The sequence below is a fragment of the Heptranchias perlo genome, chromosome 8 (genome assembly GCF_035084215.1).
Source record: "Heptranchias perlo isolate sHepPer1 chromosome 8, sHepPer1.hap1, whole genome shotgun sequence".
Taxonomy (NCBI): domain Eukaryota; kingdom Metazoa; phylum Chordata; class Chondrichthyes; order Hexanchiformes; family Hexanchidae; genus Heptranchias; species Heptranchias perlo.
Window position 1 is genome coordinate 46,163,239 of NC_090332.1, and position 14,198 is coordinate 46,177,436.

A 14,198-nucleotide genomic window follows, 5' to 3' on the forward strand; every position below is an offset into this window, starting at 1 on the left:
AACTACCATCTCAAGAACTCCAATGCAAGTCCCTGACCTGGAGTAACTGGGCCCTGGCCTAATTTACAGCTGGTGTGCACCAGAAGGTCTGAGGATATAGAAAATATAAGATACTTCAGTTGATGTTACATTTTTAAAGCCTATATCAAATGCAAAGCTAGAATAATAAATTTTTGATTTCATAAAGGAGGACCATGTGTTTCTTACCCCATTTAGAATAGCACCAACTTTAGAGATTTCAACACGCTGTCCCAGAAGCTCTGGCTCAAGGTTATGGTACTCATTTATTAGATTTGTGATTAAATTATTGATCAAACTAGAACAGTTTGAACTGGAAAATACCTGATTCTGAACCTGGAAAAACAATGTCAAGAATGAAGGCACATTTTCAAATAAATAAAGGACAATTTGTTGATTATTCAGTTACAAATGCATTTCTGTACACAAAAGGGAACAAAAACCAAGTTCACATTTCTGGCAGTCCTTTGGTATAATTGACATTTCCAAAGAATTTTTGAAATTTGTTAGTGTTATAGAATCATACAGCACAGGAGGCCATTTGGCACATTGTGTCTGTGCTGGCTCTTTGAAAGAGCTATCAAATTAGTCCTACTCCCTTGCTCTTTCCCCATAGCCCTGCAAATTTTTCCTTTTCAAAGTACATAGCCAATTTCCTTTTGAAAGTTACTATTGAATCTGCTTCCAACCACCTTTCAGGCAGTGTATCCCAGGTAGTTAACAACTAGTGTGTAAAAAAAACTCATTCCTCCCTCCCCCCCACCCCTGGATTTTTTGCCAATTATCTTAAATTGATGACCTCTGGTTACCAACCCACGTACCAGTGTAAACAGTTTCTTCCACCTACCCTATCAAAGCCCCTCAATTTTGAACACCTCTATTAAATCTCCCCTTAACCTTCTCTGGTCAAAGGAGAACAATCCCAGCTTTTCTAGTCTTTCTGCATACATCTATTGGCATATCTGTTATTTTAATTTCTACAATAAGGCTGCCTTGTTCATTCTATTCCTGTCATAGTGTAGACTGCCTGACGACAATGTTCCAAAATAATCTTGACTCTCACCAGGCTCCATAATGCCACTGCTGTTCCCTGCAAGTAGTGTACTAGGAGCTTTTACTCCTTCATTTTTGTTCATTAGGCTTCTATTGTTAAAGCCTGCTGCCATGCTTCCTCCTTTAGCTATAGAAGGGGGGGGGGGCGGGGGGAGAACATTCAAGCTATGGACTTTTGAACAGTTGTAATCACCTGACTGGTGGCATGTTCCCAAAGACAGCAATGACTGGTTTTTCCCCTTCCACCCTGAGATGCATATCCTGCTACTGCAAGAGTGCTGCACTCCAGAAATTTGTCCACAGACAGCTGCAATTTATTTACCAGGTATCTGCCACTTCAATTTGATTTTAAATGAGGCCTGAGAGAGCCCTGAGCAAGAGACCTACTGAGGAAGTAGGACCAGGAGCTACTATTGTTGAATACAGCAGAGGAAACATGAAAAATAGAATGCAAGGAAAGAAAGGAGGAAGTAAAACGTAAAAAAATTTTTAAAAGGTAACCAGACAAAAGAAAAAAAGAACTAGCATAAAAATTTGGAGCATGGCAGCCAGGAAGAACAAACCAAATGAAGATGCCCAACACAAAATGACAGAATAAGAATGAGTATCAGCATCAGAAACAAAAAAAATCCAAGATCTGAAAGATAAAGGGCAAATTATGAAATATGCAGATACTACAGAAGCAGTATTTCATGATGTTCATTTAAAATTAAGCAAAGATATAGATCATAATTAAATGATACAAAATAGAATGTTAAATAGAGGGATACCCAGAAAAATACTCAGAAAAATGTTGTATATTCAACTTCAAAACCAGCTAAATATAGTGTTTGTAAATCAATTATACGTCACATGAGATTGTGAGAATTTTGACTTCTAATCTATTTTAAATTTCCTGGAATAATACTGCTGAGTTTCACCAATAGAATTAGCCTAAAATTTATCTGGAGATTTTTTTTCCCTGAGTGGCTTGAATATACTTAACAGGAAAGTTAGGCTAACCAAGTGTTTCTTGCAGTCACAAGAAATTGTGAATCTTTGGTTACTTGAATCAGTACTTTTCTCCCTCGCCAATTTCACCCCTTTTCCTCCTGAAGGTGTTCACCTTCTGCTAGTTTACCGTTGTACAGATTCCCTGTGGTGCCTCACCCAACTGGCTATTATTCATGTGTCAGCCTTGACCGTTCAAACGCATGGGAGGGGGCATCACAGTCCGATTCTGCCCTTTTTCAACATTCATGCACACTTCCAGTTTGAAAGCAATTCAGCATGAGAATTTCTCCCTCCCTAACCCAGGGGTGTTGAGGTCATGTATTATCATCCAGATCAGCTAACTCAGCACCAAGTATCAAACCTGGAACCTTCTGGGTCTCTATGGCTCAGTTACTCACTGGATAAACTCACTGAATCATCTGGGAAGCTATCAGTACCTTTTTATCAACAGTTCAGTACATGTGCTCTGTAGCAGCAGAATTAAACTTCCTTAATTACATACAGCACGTTTGCAATGAAATCTCAATTCTATTGTGTCAGGCACCAGATAATGTTTTAATAATGAATACAGGTTACAGTACAGGGACAAATGCTACATCATACCTTGGGAAGGAAGCAAGCAAGAAAGGTATAAACTGCATTGTTATTCAGACAGATCCTCTCGTCCATTAGAATGCACTTAATATATTCAGCAAATACCGGTTCATCACACAGCAGCTTAACACAATTCTTTGCCATGGGTGACTGAAAAAAAATGTGAATGAGGATAATAGTGCAAAAAAACAACTTAAATGAAGTTTATCTGTGCACAGTCAAGTGTACAATTTCCCTTCCTCACTTCCCTTCCCCGCTCTTATTGCTGTAGGCCAAGCATCGTTCGTAGCCATGAGGGTAGGTGATTGACCTTCAGGCCCTTGCCTCTGTTGCTCTCTAACCAGCCAAAGAAGATGATTAACAGCAGTTTCTCCTGAGGAGATGATCATGGCCTTTGCAGAGAACCTCTCAACAGCGCAGCTGAGATCACCACATTGGAAACAGCGCATGCTAAACCATTTATCATCATTTTGAGATGGGGTATAGCAGTTCTGACATGCTTTGTCAGCTGTTAAATATACATTTCTTGTGGACAGACTTCATGGCATCACTGTAATGAATGCTATAGTTCAAAAAATACTTTTAATTTATAAAATGATGTAAATAATGCAAAGTTTTAAAAAAATCTTGGCTTAAGGTGTAGGTTGAAAATTTGTAGGTTTACTCTAACTGTTGGGTAAACAGTCACAGCCAAAGGCCTATTTCCTTAACCTGTCCAAGTACATACAAGGCCATCACTACCTCCTTCATTATCAAATACCTTGTGACCTCAAAAGCCATCTATCCCAATTATAGTTACATTTACTGATATGAAAAGGGCTCCAATCTACTGGCAACAGTTAGCTGTTAGTGACCTAACTGGATATTTAAGCAAACAGAATTAAAGAAGGAGACAGTGATGCCAGCAAATTGTCACCATTATCAAGACTCACAAGATTGTAAGTAACAATTTATTTTTGCAATCCTTTTGATTTTAAGTAAACAGTGTGCCAAGTAAACATCTCAGTTATTTAATACTCAAAATTAAAGAAAAGCACACCTACAATTTAGAAAGTACAGTTACAGTAATAGAAACTTAAAATACCTGAGATTGGTAAATCTCTGTCCACAGTTTAGGGAATAATGCTAAATGAAGAGGCAAACCTTCATATGCTATCAGGACACCTGTACATCAACAAAAAAATAAACTGCAGTCACTGGACGAGCAAAGGGACAACTTGTATATTAATTACATTATGCACAAAGCAGGTCACACAACTCCTCTGCACATTTCTAAGTTGGATGTTGTGAAGTGGAAAAAAATACATGCCCAAGTAAATTTTCAAATGAAAAGATAGATTACATGACATTAATTGTGTGGCTTGTAATTCATTTTTAAAAAATTCAGCACACTATAATTTCAGCAATTTCTAGATATATTGATAAAAATTATTGTAGTTAATATATACTAAATGGTAGAGCGAGTAATCAAACTGTAATTTACATGGGTTCAAATGAAATTAAGAATAAATTACAGCCTTATTACTCGGTAGTTTTAATTTCAATAAAATTAAAATGTCAGCAATTAAGCTTAGTGTTGAAATTACACTGACTGAAGACAAAGATTCTGATTTTGTGACTGCATATATGATTGACAGAACAGTACATATTATTTTATAATTATAACAGAATTAAGGACTTAATATCTTGATTATAAAATGTATGAGTTGTAACTGCCATCTATGCAATTACCGCTGAATCTATCAGCTGTTTCTTGCTCCTCATTGGTTAAGTGTTTAGGTCTGTTTTTCCCCTTATTAATTTATCATTGTCTACTTTAGTTACACACTAATCACATTATACTTTCATCCACTGGCATCCCCTGGAGTCACCATAATTTTCTTCAGCAGAGGAACTCCCAGGAGCAAATGCACAGTTGGCATCCCCTATTAGCATGCATTAACATCCATTCGCCTCCTTAGCAGAGAAACTCTCAGTAGCCACTTTGTAACCACTCCCCCAAAGCATGCGCAGGAATGCGTCAACTAGTTTGTTGATCTGCTTCCTGTACCAGGATTACAATTCACAGTAACATTCCCAAAAAGGGTTTCCATAATCTCTCCATGCTCCCTCTATGCTTTTCTCATGAATCCTTCTTCTTCACTCATAAGTCAGCTGGGAATATACAAGAGGGAAAATAGAAGAGTAAGAAGGGAGAGCAAGGGAAAGGGAAAAATGAAAGTAAAGGAGGAGAAAGTGGGAGAAAGAGTAAAGGAGGAGGGGGCAGGAGAAATAAGTGAAGGAGAAGCAAGAGAGAAATGAAGGAGAAGGGTGAACAAGCGATATGCACGTGCAGGATTCCATCTCTGAAGAACAAACTCCCAACTTTATTTCAGCAAGCAACGGAGAAGACAAGAGAAAGAAGTTGTTGTGGGTAGGGAGGGGGTAGGAGCGGAGACAAGTTAATGAAACACATCATGTATCTTGAGAAAGACTGATTTTTTTCCCCCCAAGGTAACAAACTCTAGAGTTGGGATTCTTTGTGTCTGCTATTTTCATCAGACTCACTGAGTCATTCTCTAACATATTACTTACTCTATTGCATTTCCCTTTAGCCATCAAGGCCTCATGCTCTGGAATTCTTTCCCTTAATCCCACTTCCCTCTCCTCCTTTAAGAACCTCCTCAAAACCTACCTCAACCCTGCTAATATCATCTTCTTTGGCTCGGCATCTATTTTTTTTGATTATGCTTCAGTGAAATGCCATGGGATGCTTTTCTACATTGAAGGCACTATATAAATACAAGTTGGTGTATTGTTGAAGTAAATGTTGTTGCGCATTAACTATGTCATTGCACATAGACATAATGGGTTTTGAAATTATGCTACTGAGTTGCAAGTTGAAGTTTATTAATAAAACTGCTTTGCAACATACAAGCCTGTTCAAAATGTTGTCTTACGATCATTAGTTAGAACTAGTATTTGGCAATGCATTCTTCTGGATAATATGGGCCACCTGTGATTACTTTCACTAGGAAACCTACCACTGAGTCAGAAGAGGAATATCATCATTATTGGGAAAAATGCTGGATTTTTCAACTACTTGGGTACACATAGCTTAGAATACTGATAAAAACATGTTTACTATATACATTAATAGATTTTTAAAAAATCAGATTGGTACATACTTAATTTAACTAGAGTTTCTGTAAATTTTTCACAGTTCACTGCTACTCGACACAAGAGATGGATGAACTGGTGGTAAGAAAGGAAGTAATCCAGTAACACACGGTCATAAACATCATCTTTTCCCTGCAAAACAAACTCGCATTAGTCGAAAAAACATATGGCCACTGCAAATTTTTCACCATATATTTCACTCAACACATTAATGCTTCCCACTTTGAATAGCAAATTTTATACTGTAAACATTGTAAATATTTACACATTTTTGTGGTGCAGAAATAATTAATGACATCAGAGTGTGTATAAAATCAAAGTGCTTTTTGGAAATCTTTTTCTGCGTCAATGTTTGTTTGTGGAGAGTAAACCCAGAAGCAATTTACTTAACATGGTTCCCTTGGAAGCATTCACTGTATTTTATATATATTTTAGTCATACTAGTGAGATTTTATCAATGAACAAAAAATAGAACAGATTAGCAACTACAATTTGGCTAATACCTCAAGCTCCATTTTCTCAAATGAACAGAAATTATTGATACAAAGCTGACACCACCTGTAACCCACTAAGAGCAGTGTTGTCAATCCTTCGCTGAGCTGCTAGGTGGGACACCAAGAACAAAGAGTTTTGAGAACTGGAAAAAACTGGTAAGTTTTGGCATAAGAATAAACCCAGAAGAGAGACACATTAATGCTTCGATTATAGAAAAGGTGAGGGAAATGGTTTGACTGTTCTCACAGTTGAAGCCAGCAAGAGAGGCCATGAACAGTCACGTGAGGAGAGGGAATAGACCTGTGATGTGCCCTGCTTTAAGAATATGAACATACAAATGCAACATTGTGTTGGAGAAAAAAAGCTAAAATTAGCTCAAACCATCTTTACATTACCAACCTTTTCAAATAGCATGTACAGCTGTTTAATTTGCGACTTTTGTAATGACTAACAGGCATACTCTCTCCCCATGACTAAGGGAAACCTGTATAAGCCAGTAATAATAAAATATCACTGGCCTGTATGGTAGACTGAATGCTCAGCCTGCCAACAGCCAGAAAAGTTGGCAGCCTCTTCCTTATTGGCAAGGTCTGCATTTGCCCTGGAGCTGATATCAAAAACAGCTTCCTTAGGTGGGTCCCAATGCCTTCTGAGGCAACAGTATCATCTCGATTATTATAAAGCACTGTTACTGCAGAAGCTGAAGCTGTCATTGGCAGCAGCCACTTGGAAAGTAGGTGGCCATGAAATTTAGCACTGAATCCATCTCAACAAAAAGTGTTCATTTGTCATAACTTTGTCTTTTAAAAAAGCACATATGTAAACCTTGTGCTGCATAGAATACTTCCATTGATCTCTACATACCTTACTAGTTTCCACCATTGTGGGCAAGAGGCACATATTGAGTTCTGGACGAGGAGGACGGATGTTGTTCTTTCCACCCATTAACTTTATGTTCTCACGACAGGGGAAATAGGGCCCTAAAGACACTGTAAAACAGGTTTAAAAGATGCAGAGTTTATCAGAATCTTCAAAACCTGGCAAAGACGAGGAAGAGATTCAATAACTCTTCACTACCTGCCGGTTAATTGCATAAAGGTTGCACTTACTTGGTATATTACTATGGTGGTAGGTGCAATGATTGTGCTGAAGGAATGGCACCAAAGTGTGAAGGAAATCATGAGGACTCAGAAGTACAAGTTCTTTTAAAACATCTAGAAAGCAATGACAATCTTGTTTAACTTAATTAGAAATAAACATTTTCCAAACACCACATGGGCATCCAAGATTAACTAATGATGGGGAGGAAGTAGCAAGCATGCAAAACAAAAAATAAATTTTGTTAGTCACTTGTGTTTTGCTTCTGGCACTTAAAAGCAGTGATATCTATTTTACTTCTCTTACATTCACACTAACACAATGTGGATTGTTAAAATACTACACTTTTAAAATACATACTAGGTGATCTCCCACTGCACAGAGGTTGAGATGGGATGAGAGGGCGGTGGGTAATTGGATGAAGGTACGTCAATGTAATTCAATCCCCATTTTAAAGTTATGCATTCTTGTCCTTATTATAAATTCCTACATCAACATTTATAATGGAAAGTGTATATAATTACATCCTCCCACCAATGGTGACACTGCAGTGCCTCCAATGGCAGTAGGGTGCAATTACAGTACGACAAGTTTACATTAGCAGTTTCTATTATAAACGTAGTCACAGGAATTTATAATGGAAAAAAGTTGACCGGAAGTGCATGCAGATATAAGATTTTTTTATTTTATAAATGTAGTATATACAGATTTCACATCTTAAAAGTGTAGTTACTGCTTTAGTTTGGAATTACCCTTATTTTATAACAAAAGTGGGCATGTCTAATTCACAAAACAATCTGTCTTGTGCAATCTCCTTGCTACTGTGGCTTTAATATACAAGATTTTGAAAAAATATCCCAGCCATTGACCAGTTTATGAACTTTTTTTTATTCTAATGATTATCTTACTGAATGACTTGATTTGATAGTACAGAGTAATGCAATCATTAATTTGTCAATAAGATGCAATAACTTTATAGGAAGTTAAGTACAAAAATGCCTGGTTGAATTGTATGGAGATACAAATTGCAATTTTTTTGGTAACAGAGTGCAGAGGTAGCCAACTAAAAAAGATATGACTTTCTTGCCAATATTCCTGGAAAGACAAGTCCTACAAAATGGTGTAACGTACAGATTTAAATAAGTTGGTTCAGACTCTAACTACTGTACTAAAATGGTAACCTTTCCCCTCAAGACCCAGGTTATAATCCAAGTGTGCACTCCTCTCTCATTGTCGCCAAGTCTCATGAAATATTAGTTCTGCGTTCTCAATCAATTTCAGAACAGAGCTCAATCCCATGCATTTGGTTTTCCATCAGCATTGTAGTCAGTATAAATATGTTAGTAAATCTTTTGGAGGACACAGATAGAGCAACTGACATGTCATAAATAAGTTGAGAGTACTAAGATTTGTCAATAGATACAATGGAAAAACAGGGATCTGTCTTGGTGCCTCAATTATTCACAATATTTATTAACGACTTAGATGAAGGCATAGAAAGTCTCATATCCAAGTTTGCCGATGACACAAAGATTGGTGGCATTGTAAGCAGTGGAGATGAAAACATAAAATTACAAAGGGATATTGATAGATTAGGTGAATGGGCAAAACTGTGGCAAATGGAATTCAATGTAGGCAAATGTGAGGTCATCCACTTTGGATCAAAAAAGGATAGAACAGGGTACTTTCTAAATGGTAAAAACAGTGGATGTCCAAAGGGACTTAGAGGTTCAGGTACATAGATCACTCAAGTATCATGAACAGGTGCAGAAAATAATCAATAAGGCTAATGGAATGCTGGCCTTTATATCTAGAGGACTAGAGTACAAGGGGGCAGAAGTTATGCTGCAACTATACAAAACCCTGGTTAGACCGCACCTGGAGTACTATGAGCAGTTCTGGGCACCGCACCTTCGGAAGGACATATTGGCCTTGGAGGGAGTGCAGCGTAGGTTTACTAGAATGATACCCGGACTTCAAGGGTTAAGTTACGAGGAGAGATTACACAAATTGGGGTTGTATTCTCTGGAGTTTCGAAGGTTGAGAGGTGATCTGATCGAAGTTTATAAGATATTAAGGGGAACAGGTGTGGTGGATAGAGAGAAACTATTTCCGCTCGTTGGGGATTCTAGGTCTAGAGGGCACAGTCTAAAAATTAGAGCCAGACCTTTCAGGAGTGAGATTAGAAAACATTTCTACACACAAAGGGTAGTAGAAGTTTGGAACTCTCTTCCGCAAACTGCAATTGATGCTAGCTCAATTGCCAATTTTAAATCGGAGATGGATAGCTTTTTGGCAACCAAAGGTATTAAGGGATATGGGCCAAAGGCAGGTATATGGAGTTAGATCACAGATCAGCCATGATCTTATCAAATGGCGGAGCGGGCTCGAGGGGCTGAATGGCCTACTCCTGTTCCTATGTTCCTAAAACAGAAGAAAAAATGACATTTATATCTGCAATTTATATTTTGTCCTACCCCTTCTCTAGATTACCATCACATCAAGCACACCATCCATATGCCAAGAGGGTTACCAATTCCTCAATGGTGCTGTAGCCTTCCATCATGAGGTGAATGAGTACAACCCAGATGGACTCACCTCCCATTTCCCTTTTTGCCAGCAAAGAACTGGCTTTACACATTGTGGGAAAGTAACTTAGCTTCTCTCTGACAATCTGGCTGAGATCAGGAACTCACTGGATGGTGAATTGTAGATACAAGCAATGGCATTGTAACATTTCGGCACAGCAATGCAATGTAGCACTGGGCAGATTCACAAATTGTCTTGCAGCCACGGGGCTTCAGGAGCTGGATTGTGGACAGTTGAGTCAACACTAGTGTTGCTCTGCTATTTATCAGTAAAATAAGTAAACCACATATTTCAAATTTTCCCCTTTCCCTGCTCATGTCAGAGTCATGAAAACTGAAAGAAAGAAATCTAAGTCAGAAATAACCTTGCTGCTCAACGTTATTGGGAGGCAAAGACAGTACTGATGCAGTACTAGATCACATTCATTTACGAGTTGATGAGGTGTGTTAACAGTGGGGTTTGGAACACTTTAAGACAGCAAAATATATAGGCTAAATTTCCTCTAAGTGGGCAACAAAGTGCCCACAATTTCAGAAGAACATTCCTTAAGTACCGGTGCAAGTTTTTTCCCCCATTCCCTATACCAACCAACCATGTGTCTGAGTGATAAGTGCTAAATTGTTATGAATTCTGATTTTGTGCTGTAGAACCAAAAATTGGGTTGAAATTGGCCAAAGTGATTTCATGCAGGTCACTTCTAACCATTAGAGAAGACACTTTCATCTAGTCAATCTGTGCTGGACTCAAACCCACAGAGACAGAGACAGAGACAGTGACACAGACAGAGAGCTAATCCTCTGCACCCTGCCAATCAAATTCAGCATCACATTAAATTTGAAATTAGCCCACCTAGATGAAGCAAAGATTCCCGTGCTGATTTATTTAGCTGCAGCTGCTAAAAAGTACTATTACCTATACAGGCATTTCGAAGTTCTGGAGGGCTATAGGAATTCAATAATGTGAGAAGCTTGTGAGCAAATTCGATTCTTTCCTGCCACTGGATCAAGGCTTGCTTAACATCTGCAAATGCAAGGTTAAAACATAATGAATCCAAAATTGAAAATCCTTGATTTAGTTGCAAATATTTTTTTAAAAATAGGATGCATTTATTTGTTGTAAACAATCAAGAAGCCAACACTAAATACTATATAGTATAGTATAGTGGGCAAACCACTTAAGAAATTCAATCACCAAAATAAACTAGAAACATTAAACACACCTCAAAATTTTCAAACAAAAAATAGTATATACAGATACAAACAGGGGCTGATTTGAAAGTGTGAGCTGGCACAAAATAATATTCTATTGTTATGTCAGTACATGCATCTTATTTTAAACTGTAAATATTGTAAAGGTGAAAAGTTAACATGATGTTACAGGCTTTTGTAATTAGAAAGTCTCCACGCTCCAAGTATTGTTTTTGAACAAAACAAGTGTCTGAGGATATCAATTAAAAATTTGTTTCCTTGTCACCCCATCCCCCATAATAAAGGGCATATGAAAAATGAACAGAAAGCCTATTAAAAAAAAGAGAATGAATCAAAAATAAACCTTTAAATACAAACATTCACTCTGCATTAACTAGTCTACTGAATACTGCGGAGATTCATTTAAAAAAGCCTTCCACAGAAAATCAATGTCCCACCCAAAAGAAACCCTAAAATTGAACAAACCTTTCCGCTGCAGATATGGACGAGTTGATTTCAGAACAGACAAGAAAATAGAGAGAAGTTCTACCAAGTCCCCAGTCACATGGCAAGCTGTAGCCTCATGGTACATCATGTGTAGGGTATTAAAAGACTGAAAATTGAAAAAAATGCTCAGCTATATTTTTTAGATTTCTTGATATCAAAAGAATTAGGGCTTACATGATACAATTACAGATAAAGCAGACAGGATTCTATAAACACAGGTGGTGCAACATTTTTGCTGCATTTTCCAATAAAATAACTCCCCCGCGAACATGACTGACTGATCTTTGACCTGTTAAGACAGGTCCCCATCCAAATACATTGACAGCAAATAGAACCTTGTAGACCAAGGCTTTCCCGAACTATAAATATCTTTGCCTGGTCCTTGGTGTAAAGGTATACAAGGTTCATAGGGAATGCGAGGTCCGCTTACAGGAGTGTCTGTCGACACTGAACCCATGCAGAATATCCAACAATAACCACTCAGTAAAAACACTAAAAAAAGGGAGCATTTTTGTTTTCATTAGCTTACTTACGATGATTCTTTCTTGCTGGTCACGAAACACGGGTTAAGGTCAGTAACTGTTAGCTGTTTTGGCAAGTTCTATAGGATACACATTATAGTCTGGCTAATTTCCAAACCTCAGGATAAGACAGGGACATATGTAGTTCAGGAAGATCTTAGTCTGTGTGGTTTGTTTGTTATCTTTGTACTTGGATAGGGATCTATCTAATAGGTCATCCAAATTTGACACAGATCGATCTAAACTTTCCAGTCAATTCAAATATCCTATAAAATTGACACTGTCCATCTAATATAATTTGAGAGAAATACATTTTTAGTACATCTTCAAAGGATTTTGTACAATATATTTGTGGCTAAATTTATCTCAGTTAAATTGAAGTCAGTAAAGTAACTGAGTTAAATCAGCAGTCCTGTGATATTTTCCAACAGGTTAGAAGTGAGGTTAGCACAGGAGAAGCATCTTTGTTGCTTTGACATTTCAAGAAGTGTAAAGTTTGTAATGATTGTAAATAAACTGTTTTGTTCTGAAGATTGTTTATTTACTGGTTTAAATAAATTTGTTTATTGGTTTTCAACGTGAGCTGCAGTCTGATGGACAGTATATCCTTTTGCCTACCAGAGACAGTGTTGATGAACCCAAGGTGAATGTACAGCATAAAAGTATAATGTAATGTGTAAAAAGAACCAATTTAATTTACCTCAGTCATCAGAATCAGTCCCCGATTGAAAACAACTAGCAGCCTGTCTTCATCAGTTTCTAGAAGGATTCTGAAGGCACTGCAATAATAAAATGAGGCACTTTTGATGAAATGTCACAATTTACTGGTGTATAATGCAACTTACATTACATGTGGACGTCATCACTGGTGGTTTATTTTTCTGTCAGCACCACTACGTCTTTCAATATGAATCACCAATAAGATCATACACTAATAAATATAGGCATCCACACAATCAACAGTGGGCAAACGCTTTGAATCCATAATTCAAGATAAAATTAGTAAACATTTAAAAATGCATGTGCTTTTCAAGGACAACCAGCACAGATTGGTTAAAGGCAAGTCGTGCTTGACTAATTTAAGGTTTTTTTGATTAGATAGATAAAAGAAAAGTAGTCGATGTACTATACATGGATTTTCAGAACATGAGCGATAACGTGTCTCAAAGAAGTTGTTAGAAAAATTCAGGTGTATGGTACAAGAGGAAATATAGTAGCATGGGTGGATAAATAAAAGAAGTAGAGGGTTTCGAAAACTGTCTTCAGGTAAACAGACAGGTTAGCAGAATGGGCAAACAGGTGGCAGATACAATTTAATGGTGGAAGAGTGTAAGATAATACACTTTGGGAGAAAAAAAAAGGAATAGGAGTATACAATCAATGGAAAGATGCTAAAGGGTGTAGCTGAACAGAGACCTCTAGTGGTTTAAATGCACAAGGGGTGAAATTCAACTTCAGCAGGGGCACAAAACAGGCAACTGCTCTGCTACTACCCATTTTGCAGCCCTACCAAAGTTGAATTTCACCCCCAGAATTCCCTGAATGCGAGTGTGCTTAACGTGAGCTGCAGTATATCTTTTTGCCATATAAAAAGGCCAATAACATTTTGGGTTTTATAAATGGGGTAATCACGTACAAGATTAAAGTAGTAATGATACATTTGTACAAAACATTGGTTAGGCCACAGTTAGATACTGATTACAGTTTTATGCACCACGTTATAGAAAGAACATTAAAGCAGTAGAGATTGTACAGCATGGATTCCTTAGGATGATGCCAGGGATGGGAAACTATACTTATGAGACTTGAGATACTGGCACTATTCCCACTGGAAAGAAGGCTGAGAAGTTGTCTTAGAAGTTTTTTAAATTATAAAGGGATTTGACAGTGAATAGAGAACGACTATTTTCTCTGGCACTGTCACTTCTTTTCTCTCTATCAATCCAATCTTTCTTTCCCTTTTTGTACGTGATTTGACATTGAA

At 37.5% G+C, this 14,198-nt stretch overlaps 1 protein-coding gene across 4 annotated transcripts in view; it reads right to left on the reverse strand.

Annotated features, from left to right (window-relative positions):
• Nucleotides 1-14,198, reverse strand: part of usp34 (ubiquitin specific peptidase 34) — a 247,547-nt gene that overhangs the window by 4,265 nt on the left and 229,084 nt on the right. For all 4 annotated transcript variants that reach the window (XM_067989067.1, XM_067989065.1, XM_067989066.1 and 1 more), the window contains exons 69-77: nucleotides 12,915-12,993; nucleotides 11,673-11,799; nucleotides 10,912-11,019; nucleotides 7,422-7,526; nucleotides 7,177-7,301; nucleotides 5,826-5,949; nucleotides 3,743-3,822; nucleotides 2,668-2,808; nucleotides 208-354 (exon numbers count right to left, since the gene is read on the reverse strand). In XM_067989067.1, the coding sequence (XP_067845168.1) occupies nucleotides 208-354; nucleotides 2,668-2,808; nucleotides 3,743-3,822; nucleotides 5,826-5,949; nucleotides 7,177-7,301; nucleotides 7,422-7,526; nucleotides 10,912-11,019; nucleotides 11,673-11,799; nucleotides 12,915-12,993 (1,036 nt within the window). The remainder of the gene's footprint in view (nucleotides 1-207; nucleotides 355-2,667; nucleotides 2,809-3,742; nucleotides 3,823-5,825; nucleotides 5,950-7,176; nucleotides 7,302-7,421; nucleotides 7,527-10,911; nucleotides 11,020-11,672; nucleotides 11,800-12,914; nucleotides 12,994-14,198) is intronic.